At 43.0% G+C, this 23,272-nt stretch overlaps 1 protein-coding gene and 1 long non-coding RNA gene across 2 annotated transcripts in view; both read right to left on the bottom strand.

Moving 5' to 3' along the window:
* The window catches only part of LOC142074791 (uncharacterized), a 244,618-nt gene that overhangs the window by 119,080 nt on the left and 102,266 nt on the right, over nucleotides 1-23,272 (bottom strand). The gene's annotated exons all lie outside the window — the stretch shown is intronic.
* The window catches only part of LOC142074657 (small conductance calcium-activated potassium channel protein 2-like), a 136,960-nt gene that overhangs the window by 57,490 nt on the left and 56,198 nt on the right, over nucleotides 1-23,272 (bottom strand). The window contains exons 4-6 of the mRNA XM_075135417.1: nucleotides 21,355-21,398; nucleotides 17,667-17,670; nucleotides 10,764-10,905 (exon numbers count right to left, since the gene is read on the bottom strand). Coding sequence (XP_074991518.1) covers nucleotides 10,764-10,905; nucleotides 17,667-17,670; nucleotides 21,355-21,398 — 190 coding nt within the window. The remainder of the gene's footprint in view (nucleotides 1-10,763; nucleotides 10,906-17,666; nucleotides 17,671-21,354; nucleotides 21,399-23,272) is intronic.

Here is a 23,272-nt window from a genome sequence, read left to right on the forward strand (position 1 = left end):
GCCATGAAGGACTTGGGGTACTGGTGGATGAAAAGCTGGACGTGAGCATGCAATGTGCGCTCGCAGCCCAGAAGGCCAACCGTATCCTAGACTGCATCAACAGAAGCATGGCCAGCAGGTTGAGGGAGGTGATTCTGCCCCTCTACTCTGCTCTGGTGAGACCCCACCTGGAGTACTGCGTCCAGCTCTGGAGTCCTCAGTACAATAAAGATATGGACCTGTTAGAGCTGGTCCAGAGGAGGGCCACAAAAATGACCAGGGGGTTGGAACGCCTCTCCTATGAGGAAAGGCTGGGAGAGTTGGGGTTGTTCAGCCTGGAGAAGAGAAGGCTCTGGGGAGACCTTATTGTGGCCTTCAATATATAAAAGGGGCTTATAAGAAAGATGGGGACAATCTTTTTAGCAGGGCCTGTTGCGACAGGACAAGGGGGAATGGTTTTAAACTAAAAGAGGGTAGATTCAGACTAGGTATAAGGAAGAAATTTTTTACAATGAGGGTGGTGAAACACTGGCACAGGTTGCCCAGAGAGGTGGTAGATGCCCCATCCCTGGAAACATTGAAGGTCAGGTTGGATGGGGCTTTGAGCAACCTGATCTAGTTGAAGATGTCCCTGCCCACGGCAGGGGGGTTGGACTAGATGCCCTTTAAAGGTCCCTTCCAATCCAAACTATTCTATGATTCTATGATTCTATAACTATACCATTTTAGCCAAAAATGTGAGCTAAAATAGTTTTGCTTTATTTATACTTTCATATATTCAATATTTTACTGGCTACTATTGCGTTCAGTGGAGTTTGTCTGCCTGTAACACAGCAAGAATTTGGTTCCAAAATTTAAACAGCTTCTAATCTCTAATACAGCAGATTAACAGATTCCTTTACTTCTCATTATTCTGTAAGGTTTTTAGCAATGTTCCAAAAAAAAAAAAATCATTTGAAGAGTATTAAATGTCATATACAAATTATGAAATTGATTAGATACTTCCAGACACAGTAAGGGGTACTGGTGCGGGAGATAAGTGTGAAGTAAACTTTTTTTTTAAATAATGCAAGATGAGTACTGGGAAAGGCTCCTGTGAAAGCATAGAAACTAACGGTTTATAAAACAAAGACACTCTCTATTCTACAAGGGAACCTGTAAATGATGGTAGTGCTAACTCAGACAATCCCAAGAACTGAATGCATGCTGACAGCTAGGCTTCTGGGAAACCTTCAATGGTCATAACAACTGAAAAGCCCCCTGGAGATCATGACAGTCACAGTGAAATCTTTCCACCTGGCATGCAAAAACTTTTTTTCTGAGCAAGGAGGTGAAATTTGATTTCCCTTAACCAGCAGGCAGAACAGCCTATAATGCTGATGATAAACATTAGTTTAATGTTTCAGGATGATGGCTACCAAGGATGCTCTTGTCCAACATCTGTCATGGAAAATCATGCAACCCTGACAGTGTAAATACAAAAGTTTCATGAAAATACATGTAAAGGTATATAAAAAAAAGTTGCATTAAAATTCAAAGTTATTGCAGATGCAACCAAACCAGGTTACATTTTTTCAAAACAAAACAAAAGTTTTTCTATAAATCAGTCAGCTCCAGTCATATTTATGTAGAAAAAAGATATCTTGGGAGAATTGCTGTTTATTCCAGTCAGTAATTGACTGCCTTTGAACTTGATGAAATGCAACCATAATTTCTAATTAGATCTAAATTGGAAACAGTTTTTTCCTGTCCTCTGACACTCAAAAGTCTTCCCTATTCTATTGGGATGAAATGAAGAGCTTCTGAGGGAGTGTTTTGTTTTGTTTTGTTTTGTTTTATTTTCTAATTGTAAAAGATGGTTACATCTTCCAGAAGACTTTGTTTACTCAAACAGAGGTAAAAGAAAGCCTCTGCTGTTCTCTCACATTCCAGATTACTGCATGTCCTGGTTTTGGCTGGGATAGAGTTAATTTTCTTCCTAGTAGCTGGTATATTGCTGTGTTTTGGATTTAGGATGAGAATAATGTTGATAACACACTGATGTTTTAGTTGTTGCTAAGTAGTGTTTATACAAAGTCAAGGACTTTTCAGCTTCCCTTGCTCTGCCGGGTGCACAAGAAGCTGGGAGGGAGCATAGCCAGGACAGCTAACCCAACTGGCCAACGGGGTATTCCATACCACATGATTTCATGCTCAGTATATAAGCTAGGGGGAGCTGGCTGGGAAGCAGTGATCGCTGCTTGGGGATTGGCTGGGCATCGGTTGGTGGGTGGTGAGCAATTGCATTGTGCATCACTCATTTTGTATATTCTATCATCATTATTATTATTATTATTTTCCCTTCCTTTTCTGTTCTATTAAACTTTCTTTATCTCAATCCACGAATTTTACTTTTTTTTTTCCCGATTCTCTCCCCCATCCCACTGGGGGGTGGGGGGGAGTGAGCGAGTGGCTGTGTGGTGTTTGGCTGCCTGCTGGGTTAAACCACAACTCTGCACTAACCATTACTGCCTCAGGGACTGATTGCTCAATCTCTCTGTAGCTACTCAACTTCATTTTAATCATTATATGTTCTCTTTTCTTTACTTCAATTAGAAATTTCATCCCAAGAAGCCACAGACATAAAATAACACAGAAGAAGTAAGTGTTCCTGAGAAAAGTTTCCACTTTGGCAAATTGATGTGCTGGAACAACAATAATAAAGGAGCTAAAGAAATTCTGACCAGCCCAACTTTTAATAGTTTCAACCCTAATAATTCAAGCATCCTTAACTGTCTTCATTTTATGTTTCTGCTTGACAGATTTTCCAGTTAGATTGTATTGTGTTATAAGGGTTAAACACAAACTGTTCTGAATCCTGAGGTCACTGCTGTTTATTATTGAATTCTCAGAATCAAATTAATTATATTCTACCATATATCTGAGAAGTGGACCTGAAATGCTACCAATCTGCATGAAAAGCTTTTCACATTTTCCTATACTCTCAGGAAGTAAAAACTGAGCTGTGTTCTAGATTTTTGAGATTCTCATCGACAAAACTATTCACCACATTGTTTTGACCTTTTGCCACCAGACACTAGAAATGCTAAAAATATTATAGATTCTTGATAAATGTGCAAAATGTTCTAAGTAAACCTTTAAATGGCAATACAATCTATTATTCTCTTACTGTTATCACAGAAAATTGAGTTGCTTCTATCAGTTCAGTCATACATATCTACCCATAATCATACCTTTCAGCGCTTTGAGCATAATTCCAAATACATTTCTGTGTTTCATAAACAATTCTGTGTTTCTGCAAATAATTACAGAATTAAACAGTGTAAAGAAAAGTTTTCCTAAAAATCTCACAATGTTCTAGGCATTACAATGCAAAATAATTTATGACCTTTATGTACATTACCCATAGAAGGTTCTATAAAATAATTTTCACATTTCACTGCTCAGATGTTTACCTTCTTTTTCTTTTGTTTAGGAATCTTCCCAGAAGATCTTCAGCCAACTTTAGCTCTGAAGTTAGAATCTACTTTTTTCTGTTTTTCTTAAAATCTAGTAACTATTAAATTTCAAAGATGTTACAGATCAGATTTTGCTACGAACAGAAATCAGATGTTTCAAAATTATGCTATTCTAGGTACCACGTTCCTCATGCAGACAGCATGTTTCTTTATATTTGTTGATAAGACCAGGGTGGTCTGAGATGAAACCCCATGAGCAAACACCACAATCTAACCTTATATGAAGAGTTCCTCTTGTCATACAGCATAAACACCTCATTCTGGTGGCTTTTTTAGCACATGTAGGAAAGGAGCTGCAATTCTTTTAAACCAAATGCAGACTTCCGCATGGACTTTAAAAATTGCTTTAAGAGAAGTTTTAAAATTGTATCTGAGTAATTTTTAATTCAGTATTTAGAAATAAAAAGCTAGTATTCCGAAGGCTAGATTGTACACACTGACTGCATTGTGACTGCTCCAATAAGAATAATTCACCTACATGGGTGGGGTTCAGATCTGACAGTTAAAAGATGCTACTTAAAAATTATCCAAAAGAAACATCTAATCTTGCCCACCTCTATGATGCAACTTTAAGAATATCCTCATAATTTTTTTGCTTCTTTGATAGGCTTAATGATCTCTTTGGAATTCATTTCAGTGAGAAGCATTTAAGCTGCAATTTCAGCAACAGCGAGGCCAACATGAAAATCCTACAGAATATCTATTTCATTGAAAGCAATCTTCATTCAAGCTATAGCCAACTACTCTGTGCATCCTGTGATAAAACAGTTAATCGTAACTCATCCATTTTATCTTACTTCTACTTATTTGTTCCAAATATAATGACTTTTAATATAGACAAATAAACTCCCTATTCTCATACTAGACCAGCGATCATGAAATGATAGAGTTTTCGATTCTCGGAAAAGTAAGGAGGGGGGTCAGCAGAACTGCTACCTTGGACTTCCGGAGGGCAGACTTTGGCCTGTTTAGGAGACTGGTTGAGAGAGTCCCTTGGGAGGCAGTCCTGAAGGGCAAAGGAGTCCAGGAAGGCTGGACATTCTTCAAGAACGAAATCTTAAAGGCGCAGGAGCAGGCCATCCCTATGTGCCAAAAGACGAGCCAGCGGGGAAGACGACCGGCCTGGCTGAACAGAGAGCTTTGGCTGGAACTCAGGAAAAAAAAAAGAGAGTTTATGACCTTTGGAAGAAGGGGCAGGCAACTCAGGAGGGCTACAAGGATGTTGTGAGGTTATGCAGGGAGAAAATTAGAAGGGCCAAAGCCCAACTAGCCCAACTTAATCTGGCTACTGTGGTAAAAGACAATAAAAAATGTTTCTATAAATACATTAGCAACAAAAGGAGGGCTAAGGAGAATCTTCATCCTTTATTGGATGTGGGGGGAAACATAGTGGCAAAGGATGATGAAAAGGCTGAGGTACTAAACGCCTTCTTTGCCTCAGCCTTTAATAGTAAGACCAGTTGTTCTCGGGGTACCCAGCCCCCTGAGCTTGAGGACAGGGATGGGGAGCAGAATGAAGCCCCCATAATCCAAGGGGAAATGGTTAGCGACCTGCTACACCACTTCTTAGACACACACAAGTCTATGGGGCCGGATAGGATCCACCCAAGGGTGCTGAGGGAGCGGGCGGAAGTGCTCACCAAGCCACTTTCAATCATTTATCAGCAGTCCTGGCTAACCGGGGAGGTCCCAGTTGACTGGAGGTTAGCAAATGTGACGCCCATCTACAAGAAGGCCGGAAGGAGGATCCGGGGAACTACAGGCCTGTCAGCCTGACCTCGGTGCCAGGGAAGGTTATGGAGCAGATCATCTTGAGTGCCATCACATGGCACGTACAGGACAACCAGGTGATCAGGCCCAGTCAGCATGGGCTCATGAAAATCCTGCTTGACTAACCTGATCTCCTTCTATGACAAGATGACCTGCTTAGTGGATGAGGGAAAGGCTGTGGATGTTGTTTACCTGGACTTCAGTAAAGCCTTTGACACCGTTTCCCACAGCATTCCCCTGGAGAAACTGGCTGCTTGTGGCTTAGACAGGTGTACTCTTCGCTGAGTAAAAAACTGGCTGGATGGCAGAGCCCAGAGAGTTGTGGTGAATGGAGTTCAATCCAGTTGGCGGCCGGTCACGAGCGGTGTTCCCCAGGGCTCAGTACTGGGGCCAGTTCTGTTCAATATCTTTATCAACAATCTGGACGAGGGGATCGAGTGCTCCCTCAGTAAGTTTGCAGACGACACCAAGTTGGGCGGGAGTGTTGATCTGCTGGAGGGCAGGAAGGCTCTGCAGAGGGACCTGGACAGGCTGGATCGATGGGCCGAGGCCAACTGTATGAGGTTCAACAAGGCCAAGCGCCAGGTCCTGCACTTCGGCCACAACAACCCCAGGCAACGCTACAGGCTTGGGGAAGAGTGTTGTTTGACAGTCAGCTGAACATGGGTCGGCAGTGTGCCCAGATGGCCAAGAAGGCCAACGGCATCCTGGCCTGTATCAGAAATAGTGTGGCCAGCAGGAGTAGGGAGGTGATCGTGCCCCTGTACTCGGCACTGGTGAGGCCGCATCTCGAATACTGTGTTCAGGTTTGGGCCCCTCACTACAAGAAAGACATTGAGGTGCTGGAGCGTGTCCAGAGAAGGGCAATGAAGCTGGTGAAGGGCCTGGAGAACAAGTCCTATGAAGATCGGCTGAGGGAACTGGGACTGTTTAGCCTGGAGAAGAGGAGGCTGAGGGGAGACCTCATCGCACTCTACAACTACCTGAAAGGAGGTTGTAGTGAGGTGGGTGTTGGTCTCTTCTCCCAAGTAACAAGCAATTAGGACGAGAGGAAATGACCTCAAGTTGCGCCAGGGGAGGTTTAGATTGGACATTAGGAAAAATTTCTTCACCGAAAGGGCTGTCAAGCCTTGGAACAGGCTGCCCAGGGAAGTGGTTGAGTCACCATCCTTGGAGGTATTTAAAAGACGTGTAGACATGGCGCTTAGGGACATGGTTTAGTGGTGGACTTGGCAGTGTTAGGTTAATGATTGGACTTGATGATCTTAAGGGTCTTTTCCAACCTAAATGATTCTATGATTCTGTGATTCTATTCAATATCCTCCATATTCTTCATATATTTTTAATACTTCGTTCATTCATTCCAATTCTTCCCATCCCACAGTCAATAATTACGCATCTTCCCATAGCTTCTCATGATTGCCTCTCCTTTTACTTCTACGGATTTCTACTTCCTTTCTTTACATTTTTGTTATCTTCATTATATACTCCTCATAAAGCAAGGAAAAATTGGCAAAACACTCCAAGGCCCTGACTCTACAAAATAGTTAAGCAGGTGAAAATACTATCCATGTATAAGCTGAAGTTAATAACAGCACAAATAAAGTTCTCCACCTGTAGCTGAGCTCAGCCTGCTGACCAGGAACTGAGAGATCTGGCGGGTATCCATTGATAACCACTGCATATTCAGTGGGTAGCCAAAACTCAGACAAGTTGCATGGCCTGGTGAAAATGGTGTGGGTCTCCCCATCTATTCTATATCCTGTTCTGATACAGAAGATGACACTCATATTTCTATTCATCGATCACTCTCCGCAGGCCTAATTAATGTATAGAGAAGGCAGAGGGCACATTTACTATCCAATTTATCATCTACCTGGTCCATAGTCTGCTAGTCTGCATAGACTGCATAGTCTGAAGAGACTGCTTCCTAGTGAAGTCTCATCAGAAAAACACTGATAGGTGATTTAGAGAGGTACCCAGTTCAGTTTCTCTTGCCATTATATAAACAGCTTCTGCATTTACCAATGCCACCAACTCTGTACTGCACTGTTTTTATATTTTCATTAAAGATTCACACATTTAAGTGCTTTGCAAGATCAAAAATAAATTGTTCAATATGACAGAACACATTCTTTAAATATTTACCTTATTTTTTCAAGAATACAAATGGTTCACAGTTTTCTTTTTTGCTTATTTTAATTTTTCTAATACATTAATGAGACTTCTTTACTGGCTTCCTCTTAATGATTCTCAACTGCTTATTTTCTTTTAGTATCATCAGAATAATATGTGAAGATTTTCCTATTTTCCAGGAGAATTTAAAACATGTTACTTGAACCAGTGTCTCAAGATAGCAATAGCTTCAGTTTTAATAGCCAGCACAACTTGGTGCCATCAGCAGACTGCATAAAGTCTACTTCCCTGGCAGAAGCACAATGCAGGGTTTAGCCTGAGCAGTCCAATTTCCATCCCACAGAAACCAGTTCCTGAGGCAAAAGTGGGAGGAGAGCCAGGGCATACCTGGGCTCTCTCCCTTCTATGGGGTCAAGACACAAAAGGAGCCCTCCTTGGGCCACCAGTTTTGCAAAGCCAATATTAACTCTTCAGTGGTCTGTGTAACCACTCTTGTAACCAGTCATTTACAGATGTTTCCCTGAACTTAAACATGTATCCATAAATATTTCTATTTATTTTCCCTTCTATACTTTTTAACAGGGGCCTTATCCAAAGGCAAAAAATCAGTGGTATTGGGTATTGATCACAGTAATCTACTTGCTACTTTAGATGCTAGGGAATTAAATTTTTCCTCTTGAAATCACATAGATGGTTTGATTTTACTTGTTATAGTCATTCAACAGTTATTCTGTGTCTTTTAATTAGACTATCAATCATTCCTCTTGAAATAGAAATAGATGAGTCTGTTCTTTTAGGATCTTATCTTTTCCACAATAAACATGAATTAGTTACTGTACAAGTTTCAGAAGAGTAGCTGTTTTTAAAGAATTATATTTAAGAGCTATGAACTTTTTGGTCTTGGAGTTTAGGCTGGAGGATATATTCATTAATATGTTCACTGTTTCACACTTCATATCTTTCAGATCCTTTACCAAAAAAAAGCAGTAATTTCAACATCCAAATTTCTCACATTGCTTCATAATTTTCTTCTCAAAGATGACAGCTTGCCAAAGCCATATTGCTGATGTCCTTTAAAATTTAATTAGGGGTCATATTTTCATTACTGTTTTAACTACCATCACACAATAACTACCTGACCCCTTTTTTGTTAAGAATGCTTTCTGTCTCTGGAGGTATTTATCCCAAACTCATCATGCAGTTCTGACTATGTAAGTACTACTGAGTGTTTGGAGCCTTACTGCTTCAAATGTAGCTGCAGAATTTTTAATCATAAAAAACAATCAATCAAAGACATGAAGGTGAATATCATCTGTACCTTTTACAAACCTAATTTTCAAAGGGATCTTGTTTCAGTTGTGAAAAAGAAATGCTATGTGTGTAATCAGTATATATTAACCAGTACTGTAGCTTCTCACTAAAGCAATGGAAACAGCTGCTGTAAATAATTTTACACCTGATTCCAAATGGTGCTGTCATAAGCAAAATGACAAATACAGCCTTCTGTGTGGTTCGTTCATGAGCGCATAGAAAAAACTTGCAATAATCTGGAGACTGTTTCTGTTATTTTATTTTTACCTTGTTTTCATCATAATAAAATCATACAGCCTACCCACAACCATTAAAATTTTAAGACCGGTCCAGATGCTGCTGCCATTTGCATCAATATAAACCCAATAGCAGTATGAAACCCATGGATAATTAGTATCAATACTAACATTTTCATTGCACTTCTGCAGGGCTTGGAAACTCTAAGATTTCTGTTATAGTAATTTTTTTTCATACTGAAAATGCCAAGAATGCTGAACAATTTGTTCTGAGTAAATATTCAAGGCAAGTTAACCTAGAATTTAGCTGTTGTCAAGAGATCTGTTGTCAAGGATGTAGTCAGAGATGATAATGAGGAGGGATAATGATCTAATATCTGCATCTTGAAGTATTTGCTTCTTATTTCTGAACAGTGTCTGGAAGAAGGAAAGCATTATAACAGGGTTCTGTACTTGTTCTGCACATCCCTGTGGCAATATATGCTGCATGTTCTCTTCTTTTCCTAATGAACTTATGGCCACTTTTTATTCTATCTGGCATCAAAATCCAGCTCAGAATGAAGAACAAAGGCAAATACCCCAGAAGACAGCAGATATGAGTTTAGTCAACAGCCTTTAGAAAAGCCTTCTGAGTCATTCCTGTGCTTTCCGCCTGTATTTTCACCAGATTGCAAACTCTGTATTTAAAGAGATATGCATTTGACACTACCAAAATTTACTGGAAGTCTTTCGCAATAAAGGTCAATGACCTGAAACCTGTCAGATGTTAAAAAATAAAAAAGAAGCATTTGGAAAAAAAGTCTTCAACACTACAAAAATGCATCGATCTATTTTACTCTCTGAACATAAAATACATACTTTTATAAACAAAAGATTTACTAAAACACCTGCTCAAAAAGGGAAACTTCTTTCCACCATTTGTTTTCAGCCATAATCCTAATATACCTGTTTTAATAGAAGGTAGATATTGAAGCTGCATTACTTTTATGATCAATGGATCTTACTGTCACATATATTATATATGATGCCCATCCTGAACTTCTCACTCACAGGGAAATTTACATGAGAGCTTGATACAAATAAAAGTGGCAGGATCAGGAGCTTTTTTACTTCTAATTTACTGTAAATATGCAGAAATTTCCATTATAATTTATTGCCCTACTCCCTACCTAACTTGGACCAAATGCTACAATACAAAAAAAATTGAAATTAGATATGAAGTACAGATAATAAATATGTACTGAATATGTATGGTATGACAATTAAATCAATGGTAACAAAAACTCTTATAATGAAAACTGCACTACATAAATCCACTTAAAGCAATGGAAAACTATGGACCATATGTTATTAGACGTATAAGAAACAATGTAGAAAACTATGCACAAGCAAAATGCTTTAGGAGACTAGCCACCATCACAGTTCTACACCTGCAAGTAACTTCATTAAGAAGCAAATATCAGAGCTGTAGGTTTGTTATTAGAAGTGGTCCAATTACACATGTCCAAAGACAGTCAAGAAGATGTGATATCCTAACATTTAATGAAAGACTCTATTGAGATTTTGAAGCTGAGAATGGTATCAGGGTGGAATTGTTTCTCTGTATTTTATTACGCAGCTCTTCATTCTACCTACAGAGGATGAAAGCCTTCCATTCCATTACCATGGAATGAGAGACCATGGAATGGTGCAAGTAAGCCTATATACTTTAAAAGTTATCAAATAAATATTTCTGTTATGACTACCATGAGTTTGGGAATTAATTCCAACAAACTTAATCTCATATACAGTGAATAAATTCTGAAACACTCACCATGATTCCAGTGAGTAAACAGACTCCTTTCCCACAGTATGTATTAGGTACCATGTCACCATATCCAATGGATAGAAACGTTATTGAAATCAACCACATTGCTCCAAGGAAGTTGCTCGTAACATCCTGTTGATCATGGTACCTGAAAAGAAAAAGAAAACAATTTCTTTATAATGAAAAGTTCTGTTAAATTTTTGTGCTGTCAGAAAGAAATCTCACTAACTGGTGTGTGGTGGCTCGACCTTGGCTAACAGTCAAACGCCCACCCAGCCGCTCACACCTCCCTGCTCAGCAAGATGGGGGGGACAAAATAGGTTTGTGTAATGAGAAACAAAAAAAAAAAACACCTAAAAAACCACCTCCCCCCCAACCCCCCATTTCCCAGGCTCAACTTCACTCCTTCACTCCCGACTCTTCTACCTGTCCCCCCAAGCATCGCAGAGGGGATGGGGGTTACGGTCAGTATATATGCATTAGGCCTGGCTAGGATGGAGTTAATTTTCTTCAAAGCAGCTCATATGGTGCTGCATTTTGGATTTTTGACCAAAACAGTACTGATAACACACTAATATTCTAGCTATTGCTCAACAGCACAGCATCAAGGCCTTCTCTGTTTCTCACTTTGTCCTCCCACTGAATAGATTGGGGGAGGAGGGGTTGCACAATAGGCTGGGAGGGGACACAACTGGGCAGATGACCTGAACTAACCAAAGAGATATTCCATATCATATAATGTCATGCTCAGCAACAAAAGGGAAAAGAAGGGGCTTTAGGGGGTTAGCCATCTTTTGCTCGGGAACTGGCTAGGCATCGGTCTACCCACGGGAGGTGGTGAGTGATTGCTTTTGTTTCACTTGTTTTGTTTTCTTCCCTCTTCTTCCACTTATCATTCACTTATTAATTGTTTGTTTGTTCATTTGTTTGTTTTATCTTGACCCCCAAGTTTTCTTGCTTTTATTCTTCCTTTCCTCTTCCCCCATCCCACTGGGGGGGAAGTGAGCAAGCAACTGTGTGGTGCTTATCTGTCTACGGGGGTTAACCCACAACAACATAACAGTTCCACTCTGCCACTTCTTCCTTCTCACACTTTTCCCCTGCTCCAGTGTGTGACCTCTCCATGGGCTGCAGGGGAATCTCTGCTCTGGTGCCTGGAGCACCTTCTCTCTCTCCTTCTTCTCTGACCTTGGTGTTTGCACTGCTGTTTCTCACTCTCTTTTTCTCTTCTCCTCTGCCTGTGCAGTATTTTCTGCCCTTTCTTAAATATGTTTTCACACAGGCACCACCAACTTCACTGATTGGCTCAGCTTTGGCCTGTGGTGGGTCCATTGCCAAGCCAGCTGGAACCGGCTGTGTCTAGGACAGATGCCACCCCTGCAGTCCCCCCCATTCCCAAAACCTTGCCATATATACCCAATACACTGGTGATAAAGCTATTCTTGTAATCTGCAGTTATTTCTTTTTAAAAGCACTTATAAGTGATTATATAAAACTCAAATACAATGACAACAGCAGTAAAGAAACAGAAGATACAACAATAGCACAAGTAGTACAGATTTTCATGCCATTTTATATTTTAGTATTCTGTTATTACTATTAAAATAGCAGAAACCTCTTGTTTTTTAAGAGAATCTTCTCATAGGGGGTACAAGTCCTGTTGATCCTCTGCAGTTGTATAAGACATCAGTCTACTATAGTTGCTCCAGTCTGAAGCATATATGGAAGTCAGAAATGGATGTGTGGACAAGCAGAGAGCAGAGCAGATTTCTATCTCCTTGGCCTAAATTTAAGTCTGTAATCAGTAATCTAATAATGAACTGTCATGTGAATGCTGAATTAAACAACCTAGGATCTTCCCTCTCCTTCTGCATGTTTAAGATAAATAGAACTGTATGCCACTGTATTCCTTGTCATCACAAGATCTTCACCTTAAAAATAAGAAAACCTCTCTTTTGTGTTAAAGTCAACTACTAAATGTAATTTCCTGATCTGCTATTTGTTGTCTTAGTTTTACCATTCTAATGGAATGTGTTCATTTTTTCCTTTAAAGAAAACAAGCTTAAATGAATAATCTAGTCTTCACATTACATATATATCAACTCAACTGGGAAGCCATAAGGACATGTTTTAGGTATGAAACCTGCTGTTACCACTCACTCTGTGAGGAAAAAAGGCCTAACATTAATGTAGATGGAATTTTGCTTCCCAGACACAGAGTAGCTCTGCAACAGAGACTACCTGGCTGCTACTGCAGCCTCAAGGTTGAAATAACCCCTGCAGTTGCTGTGAAGCCTCAGGTTAGTTATCTGTGATGCTGGATCCTCAGGGGTATTATTTTAACCAGTTCCCAAATCACTGTCTCACAGTGGGTCACAGAGTGCCACTAGGTAATTAGCTCATAAATCCACAGGCAACCTGCTTTCCACCACTGAAATAATTACTTCAGTTTTCTTCCTTTCTGGACCTCACTCTGAATGATGGAGCAGAAATGCAGAGTGAGCACAAAGACGCTCTCAGGAAATTCCCTGTTCTCTCACTTGCAATATATTCCCTATAAATATCTGCAAAATACCTTCATTCTGTTCTTCAAAGTCTTGCCTATGCCCTAATGGTTACAAAAACCTAAAAACTCTTGGACTGCCAAAGACTGCAGCGATCATTCCAAACTAAATTGTTCCATTTTCTATTTGCCTGTACTCTTCTCTCTGTTGGTATCAATGTTGTCTTTATACAATGTTGTACTTTATACAAGCTTTTGTAGGTTTTTCTGTTATTGCAGCATCTAGAACAATGCAGTAGCAGTCCACAGCTGGAGCTCCTAAGGATGACAGTGACACAAATAATGATAATCACAACAGCTTATACTAGGTCTGGCTGGGATGGAGTTAATTTTCTTCATAGTAGCTCATATGGTGCTGTGTTTTTGATTTGTGACCAAAACAGTGTTAACACATGGATACTTTAGCTATTGCTGAACAGTGCTTGCACAGCATCAAGGCCTTCTCTGTTTCCTATTCTGCCCCTGCAGTGAGTAGGCTAGAGGTGAGTAAGAGGCTGGAAAGGAACACAGCTGGGACAGCTCACCCAAATTAACCAAAGGGATATTCCGTACCATATAAAGTCATGCTCAGCAATAAAACTGGGGTGGGGGGAGTTGGAGTCTTTCCAAAGTAGTCATTGCTCAGGGACTGGCTGGGCATTGGTCTGCTGGTGAAAGGTGGTGAGTGACTGCCTTTGCATTACTTGTTTGTTTGTTTTTTTTTTCCCTTTCACTTATTAAACTGGTTTTATCTTGACTATGCTGTTGCTGGTCATGATGTTGACTTGCTCTCAGTGCTGGTTTATTTGATCCCTCACCTGCTCCTTGGAGTGCTCCCTCTCTTGCTGTACATCAAACTCCAGGGCTTGTTAATGGCTGCTTTTGGCTTTTGCTGTTTGCTGTGTTGTTTATCACTTTGTTGTGTTTTGCCTGGGAGAGCTATGAAAAAAGCATTGGCCTGGAGCCTAATCTGGTATTTGGGCCACACACTGCTGCCATTCCAGTACTCTGGGAACCATCACATGGAGACAATCAGCAATTACACCTTCCTCCTCCTCCAAGAGACGTGGTGGGGAAAATGAAGAATGGCGCCTCCCCTTTCTTCTCCACAGAAGATGTTTCCTGCCTTGTTGCAATGGCCCTTCAGTTTCTTGAACATTCCTGCATAACCAGAATGCTCATATTGGTGTGTGCCATAAATCTGATTTCAGCTTTTCCTAAAGTTAACCAACTGCTTGGAAATGCCACACGGGGTTGTGCTCTGAGGCAGTTGAGTCATGGGTGGCAAGGTGCGCGGGAGAATTTGGGCAGATGCTTAGAGTGATTTTCACCTCCGATGGTCTGGGACTTCACACCCAAACAGGCATGGAATCCTGTTGAAGTGGCAGACCACTGGAAGGAAGGATGCCTTGCCTATACCAAAGAGATAACTTCTAGCACTGTGTTGGGACCTTGCCTACATGTACTGAGCCTGTGTCCAGCAACCTCAAAGGGATGAGAGGGTCTCTGGACCTGAGGACATACAAATGGACACTGTGGCTAAGCCAGAGATCCAACCCTCGACTATAACAGTCACTCCTGTAGTCAGGAAAAAAAAAAGGAAGCAGAGGTCAACTCGGTTAGTAAGGGAGGAAGAAGCTCCTCCTGAGAAGGAGCAGGAGGAAGAATCAGAAGAGGCAGCCTGTTCTGCAGCAGAGCAGTCGCAAAAACAGGAGAGGGAAGAGACAGAAATCATAAACAATTCAAAAATACCTGATCCCTATCCCTGAGTAAGATGTAAGATATGCGGAAGGATTACAGCCACCAGCCAGGCAAGAAAATTATCACCTTGTTGCTCCAGTGCTGGGATACAGGAGTCAACAGTCAGGAACTACAGGGTAGGGAAGTACAGCAGCTGGGATCCCACGCTAGGGATGGGGGAACTGACAAAGGGATTGGAAGAGGAACAACAATCCACAGCCTCTAGAAGCAGCTCCTGTCGAGCATGAAGGCAAGGTATCCCGTCAAGGAAGATCTTGTAAAGGATTGTTGTGGTTTAACCCAGCAGGCAGCCAAACAGCACACAGCCGCTTGCTCACCCCCCCACACACGCCCGCCACAGTGGGATGGGGGAGAGAATCAAAAAAAAAAAAGTAAAATTCGTGGATTAAGATAAAGACAGTTTAATAGAACAGAAAAGGAAGGGAAAATAATACTACTAATAATAATAACAACAACAACAACAATAATAATGATAGAATATACAAAATGAGTGATGCACAATGCAATTGCTCACCACCCGCCGAGCAATGCCCAAAACAGCAATTGCTACTTCCTAGACAACGCCTCCTATTCATAGAATGAGCATGACATCACATGGTATGGAATACCCCGTTGGCCAGCTGGGACAGCTGTCCTGGCTATGCTCCCTCCCAGCCTCTTGTGCACCTGGCAGAGCATGGGAAGCTGAAAAGTCCTTGACTAGCAGGGTACTTAGCAGCAACTAAAAACATTCTTCTCATACTAAATCCAAAACACAGCACTAGGAAGAAAATTAACTCTGTCCCAGCCGAAACCAGGACAGTATCCACCCCTTATTCTATACCATCTACGTCATGCCCAGGTCTCACATTTTCCAATACATTCCAATTAATCACCACCACCTTTCTTGTCTTTTGATATATACACACAGATATCATTCCCTTAGTCTATGGACCATCCCTCTAAAATGTCCATTGAGTTCATTTAGTCCATGACTTCGGGCTCCATCTGTCATAACAGTCTTTCAGGGCAGGAGAGATGGTGTGTTGGATTGTTGCATCCTGAAGACAGTCCTGGTTCCAATATCGCTGCGCTCGTCCGGTTCTATCATCGCTGTGCTTTGATCGGTTACATCAGAGTTCATTCTTCATTGATCTGGGTGATTTTTACTGCAATATCGTTGATAGCAACCATAGAAATGATTATATACAATATCATATAGCAATTAACATCATACAATTCAGTTCATTGGCTATTTTCACCCAAAATCAAATCCCCTTGAGGTACACACCGGACTTCCCCATCCTTTCGCATTACCCACCAAGTGCACCCAGGTCCTTGAGCAAAAGCAATCCCACGGATTGGTTTTCCCTTGCCAGAGGCAGGAGTAAACCAGTGTCATGGTTTAACCTGGCAGACAGCCAAATACAACGCAGTCGCTCACTCACTCCCCCCACCCCCCCCAGTGGAACGGGGAGAGAATCGGAAGGGTAAGAGTGAGAAAAACTCGTGGGTTGAGATAAAGACAGTTTAACAGAATAGAGAAGGGAAAAGAATAATAATAATAATGATAGAATATACAGAATGAGTGATGCACAATGCAATTGCTCACCACCCGCACTGACCGATAACCAAGTAGCGATCGGTACTTCCTGGAACACGCCTACCATTCATATACTGAGCACGATGTCACATGGTATGGAATACCCCGTTGGCCAGCTGGGCTGGCTGTCCTGATTATGTTCCCTCCCATCTTGTGTACCTAGCTCAGTCAGTAGGCATGGGAGCTGTCCTTGGACTGGGAGGGCACTTAGCAACAACTGAAAACATCAGTGTGGTATCAACATTCTCCTCATACTAAATCCAAAACACAGCACTAGGAAGAAATTTAACCCTATCCCAGCCGAAACCAGGACACCCAGACTGTCTTCCCCAGCATATTTCTTATGTGCACGACAGGGACTTTATCCCCCTCTACAGTACGTAAGGGTTTTGACTGGGCAGGGCCAGCTCGAGTGACAGATCCTTCGGTGTTGACTAACCAGGTGGCTTTTGCTAAATGTGTGTCCCAATGCTTGAATGTCCCACCACCCATTGCTCTCAGCGTAGTCTTTAGCAGCCCATTGTATTGTTCGATTTTCCCGGAGGCTGGTGCATGGTAGGGGATGTGATAGACCCACTCAGTGCCGTGCTCTTTGGCCCAGGTGTCTATGAGGGTGTTTCGGAAATGAGTCCCATTGTCTGACTCAATTCTTTCTGGGGTGCCATGTCGCCATAGGACTTGCTTTTCAAGGCCCAGGATGGTGTTCCGGGCAGTGGCATGGGGCACAGGATACGTTTCCAGCCACCTGGTGTTTACTTCCACCATGGTGAGCACATAGCACTTGCCGTGGCAGGTTTGTGGGAGTGTGATATAATCAATCTGCCAGGCCTCCCCATATTTATACTTCAACCATCGTCCTCCATACCAAAGAGGCTTTACTCGCTTGGCTTGTTTGATTGCAGCGCATGTTTCACATTCATGGATAACCTGTGCAATAGCCTCCATGGTCAAGTCCACCCCTCGACCATGAGCCCATCTATATGTTGCATCTCTTCCTTGATGACCCGAGGCGTCATGGGCCCACCAAGCTATAAATAATTCACCCTTATGTTGCCAGTCCAGATCCACCTGAGCCACTTCAATCTTAGCAGCCTGGTCCACCTGCTGGTTGTTTTGATGTTCTTCAGTGGCCCAACTCTTGGGTACGTGAGCATCTACGTGACGTACTTTTACAACCAGGTTCTCTACCCGGGCAGCAATATCTTGCCACAATGCGGCAGCCCAGATGGGTTTGCCTCTGCGCTGCCAGTTGTTCTGCTTCCACTGCTGCAACCACCCCCACAGGGCATTTGCCACCATCCTTGAGTCGGTATAGAGATAAAGTACTGGCCATTTTTCTCGTTCAGCAATGTCCAAGGCCAGCTGGATGGCTTTCACCTCTGCAAACTGGCTCTATTCACCAAGTGTACTGGATGCCCCTCCAAGTGAAAGCAAACTGTTGCCTGCACTCTGCCGCCAAAGGGATTGAGAAGAACGCATTAGCAATGTCAATTGTGGCGTACCACTTGGCTGCCTTTGACTCCAGTTCGTATTGAAGTTCTAGCATGTCCAGCACAGCAGCACTCAGTGGCAGCGTGACTTCGTTCAGGCCACGGTACTCTACTGTTAGTCTCCACTCTCCATTGGACTTTCGCACTGGCCATATGGGACTGTTAAAGGGTGAGCGAGTCTTGCTGATCACTCCTTGGCTCTCCAGTCAACGAATCAGCTTGTGGATGGGAAGCAGGGAGTCTCGGTTGGTGCGATATTGTCGCCAGTGCACCATTGTGGTAGCGATTGGTACCTGTTGTTCCTCAACCCTCAGCAACCCCACAACAGAAGGGTCCTCCGAGAGACCAGGCAAGGTGGACAGCTGTTTAGATTCCTCCATCTCCAGGGCAGCTATACCAAAAGCCCACCGGTACCCTTTTGGGTCCTTGAAATACCCTCTCCTGAGGTAGTCTATGCCAAGGATGCACGGAGCCTCTGGGCCAGTCACAATGGGGTGCTTCTGCCACTCATTCCCAGTCAGGCTCACTTCGGCCTCCAATACAGTTAACTCTTGGGATCCCCCGTCACTCCAGAAATACAAATGGGTTCTGCCCCTTTATAGCTTGATGGCATCAGGGTACACTGTGCACCAGTGTCTACGAGAGCCTTATACTCCTGTGGGTCTGATGTGCCAGGCCATCAAATCCACACAGTCCAGTAAACCTGGTTGTCCCTTTCCTCCACCTGACCGGAGGCAGGGCCCCTCTAGTTTTGGTCATAGTATTTGTTTCTCACGTCTTTTAAATATGAGTCAAGAATTTCTTCATTACAATCCAAAGTAAGATCAGCCCTTCTACTCTGTCTGGGGAACTGTTCACTGGAAACTGGACCGTCATGAGACAGATTTTTCCTGAAAACTGGAGCAGCATTTTTCCTGGGAGAACCCCCTTGTGTGATTGTTTTTCCTTGCAACTCACGTATCCGTGCCTCTAGGGTCAAGGTAGGTTTTCCATCCCACAGCCTCATGTCCTCTCCGTGGTCACGCAGGTAAAACCACAGGGTGCCCCGTGGTGTGTACTTTCTATATCCTCTCTCTTGAGGAGAAAAACGCTGACTCCTAATAGCTGAGATACTGGTCTGTACAGGTGGAGAACAGGACCTATCGTCTTCGAGTTGCTGGACCTTCCGGGACAGTTTCTCCACAGCTGAGACAAGGGAGGAGGAGACAGTTTCTTTGTATTCCCGGAGTCTGCCAACCACGTCATCCACCGTTGGTGCTTCTTCCTCTTTCCAGCACAGTACTGCCAACGAACTGGCATACGACGCTGGTGCGCTCCGAACCAACTTCCGCCACATGGGTCACATGCACTGGACGTCATCTGGATCTTTGGGTGTTCGGACATCGTCCAGGTCACTATAAACTACCTCCAGAACGCCTAGTTCTCTCAGGTACTGGATACCTCTCTCCATAGTGGTCCATTTGCCTAGGCGATATATAACATCTTCCTTGAAGGGATACCTTTCCTTCACGCCTGACAGCAGTCGCCTCCAGAGGCTGAGGACCTGTGTCCCTTTTCCAATTGCTTTGTCAATGCCTCCTTCCCTAGCAAGGGATCCCAGCTGTTTGGCTTCCTTCCCCTCTAATTCCAGGCTACTGGCCCCGTTATCCCAGCATCGGAGCAGCCAGGTGACAATATGCTCGCCTGGACGACGGCTGAAATCTTTCCGCATATCTCGCAGCTCACTCAGGGATAGGGATCGGGTGGTTTCCGTCTCATTTATGAGTTCTTCCTCTTCCTGCTGCCCTCCTCGTGATGGCCCTGCTTTTCCATCATCCCTTTCTAAACGACTTGACTTCCGCTTTCAAGATTTCTTCTTCTGTATAGAGGCGACTGATACCAGCATGGGTTGGTCCTCTGGTTCAGCTGTAGTACCTCTCATGGGGGTTGGAGTAGCCGCAGTGCCCGTCGTCATGGTTGGAGTAGCTGCAGTGCCCATCGTGGGGGTTGGAGTTGCTGCAGTGCCCGTCGCTGGTTTTGGAGTGGCCACGGTGCCTGTTGTTTTGTCATCAGTTCCAGAGACCTTCTCTCCCCCTTGGGGGTTCTGAATAGTGTTGAACAGGGCTCGGTAGGCATGGGCCAGGCCCCAGCACATTGCAGTAATCTGGGTCTCTCTGGAATTGCCAGGGTGACAGCATACGTTTTCCAAATATTTTACTAGTTTTTCAGGATTCTGCACTTGTTCAGGGGTGAAGCTCCAAAACACTGGAGGTGACCACTGTCCTAGGTACTTGCCCATACTATCCCACATACCCTGCCACTCATAACTATCCAGCCTTGGGGCAGATCTCTGGGTGGTATTCTTAAATAGTTGTTTAACCCTAAACAAGGCCTGAACCACATTCAGGAGACATAGCAATAGGAACATGCTGGTTTGAACATCCCAAGGATATTCAAAATCCTCAAGAGCTATTGTAATCAGCCTGGAGGAGAAGGGGAAGGTGAAGGAAGCTGTCTCCCCCGTAAATTGGCTCTCCGAGGAGAAGGGGTAAAAAGTGTAATTACTAATAGTTTCTGAGAGATAGCTCCTGAAGCACAGGGATGACAGCAGTGCTGAGTACAATCTCCTGACTAATAATTTTATCATAACGTAAGGCAGTGTTACACAGTGTAGCAAAGCGATGACCTTAATCCATTTCCCAGAGATGACCAACCCCACATAAAAACTGATAATCAGCAGTATAGACAGCCAGTAGGGTGCTACATAACAAAACTCCAAGAACAGATCCAACAACTCTGAGAGCAAATAAACCAACATTGTGACCAGCGAGTACTAAACTGATATAATGAATGCTTATAACAAATTTGTTTTAACCCGCTTGGGTCAGATGTGTCGTTGCCTCAACCCTTCATGCCCCACGTTGGGCGCCAAAAGGGACTGTCGTGTTTTAACCCGGCAGGCAGCCAAACACCACACAGCCTCTCGCTCACTCCCCCACCCCCTGCAGTGGGATGGGGGAGAGTATCGGAAAAAAAAAGTAAAATTCATGGCTTGAGATAAAGACAGTTTAATAGAACAGAAAAGGAAGGGAAAATGATAATAATAATAACAACAATAATGATAGAATATACAAAATGAGTGATACACAGTGCAATTGCTCACCACCCACCGAGCAATGCCCAAAACAGCGATCGCTACTTCCTGGACCACGCCTTTTATTTATATACTGAGAATGACGTCACATGGTATGGAATACCCCGTTGGCCAGCTGGGCCAGCTGTCCCGGCTATGCTCCCTCCCAGCTTCTTGTGCACCTGACAGAGCATGGAAACTGAATGTCCTTGACTAGCAGGGTACTTAGCAGCAACTGAAAACATCAGTGTGTTATCAACATTCTTCTCATACTAAATCCAAAACACAGCACTAGGAAGAAATTTGACTCTATCCCAGCCGAAACCAGGACAACTACCAAGGCAAGTGGACCACTGTTGAGGAAGGTGTCCAGTATCTTAGGGACTTAGCAGTGGTGGAGGTGATCTACAGCAACCTGGACAACAACCAGGCCTCCAAAGATCCAGATGATGTCCAGAGCATGTGGTCCATGTGTTGGAAGTTTGTACCGGAACATATTGACATTGTACGCCAGCACCCTGGCGATAATGGACTGGACAGACATTGAGGCACCAACGGTGGATAAACTGACCTGTCAGCTCCGGCAGCTCAAAAAGAATCTCTCTTCCTCCCTGACCCTATAGGCCTACATCTCGGCTGTGGAGAAACTGTCTCAACAGTTCCAGCAATTCAAAGAGAATATGTCTTCCTCCTTGTCCCTACAGTCCAGTGTCTCAGCTATCAAGCATAGCACATGGAGTCAGCCTTTCTCTGCTCAAAGGAAAGGGAACCATGTACACATGCCGCGTAAGGAAGCACCATTATTAACGTATAGTATTTCCTGACACTATCACAGGAGACCTAGATTTTAGGAGGATTCAAAACTGAATTGAGTTATATGCATAACAAGAACAACCAAGGTTGCAGTAGCAAGATAAAAATGTATAAAAGATGTTAATCTTAAGGTTTCATAGCACAAGACAAATACTAAATTTCAGGGATTAGGATGAATTTTTGCCTATAGGCAGCTGTGACAGATCTGTTAATCCGTTTGTGACTCACATCTGATTTAAAGCAGAAATAATGATAAAAATGAATGATATAAACCTCTATCTTTAAAAGCAGAAAGGGTTAGTTGCAAAGTTATACCTCATGGCAGGGCAGCAACGTGCCAAGCATCGTCTTTAAAATCCAGCATTGCAGACAAAGCCTGAAAGGCATGAATCCTTCAAAGTGGTAAAAGAGGAAGCTGGAATAAGCAAGCAGGAACAACCAGTGTAGGCCCATGACTGGCTATGACTCTATGTCTAGACTCGGGAGCCAGAATGCACTTCTGAGTTTCTGAATCTGAGCCTGAGCCCTTGGTCACATCCCACCCCCACAACAGAGCAAGAGCCAGGCCTATGCCACCGACACACGCACATGCACGCGTGCACAAACACACGCACGCACACACACACACCCCCCACACACACCCCGTGCTAATGGAAACCCTCACAGGCAGCCAGGTAGAAGCCTCAAGGTCCTCACTCTGCACACAGATTCTGGCACAGCCAGGACAACATAAATGGCTTTTGGGACCAGGTCACCGAGAACTTGATTCAAGAGGAGAAATATCCGTTTTCAAAACTTGGCAGGCACAAAAGAGAAAAATGAATGATATAATCTGTCCTTAAAGGGAATGTGTATACAAAAAATGGTAGAGGAAGGTGTTTTTCCTAGTGAGATGGACAAATGAATAAGAAGGAAGAAGCCAGTTTTTCAAGTCCAAAAGGTTTTCTGTTCCGTGTATTAAGACCTGAGAGCTTCAGAACAATTATGTTCTTTGTGGAGCTTATTTACCCTATATTGCTTTTTCCTTAAAGTAATTTCTGGGGATTTTATATGAACTGACTCAAAGAGGAAAAAATAACAAAACCAGAACCCTCAAACCCAGAAAAAAAACCCTCAAAATATTCTTCACAGCTGTTGTTCAAATCACCAAATGAACATTCTCTTACCCCGTAAATCAGCAGAAAAGAAAAAGGATCAGGTTAATTGTTGCTAAAC

The sequence above is a fragment of the Calonectris borealis genome, chromosome W (assembly GCF_964195595.1).
Source record: "Calonectris borealis chromosome W, bCalBor7.hap1.2, whole genome shotgun sequence".
Lineage (NCBI taxonomy): Eukaryota > Metazoa > Chordata > Aves > Procellariiformes > Procellariidae > Calonectris > Calonectris borealis.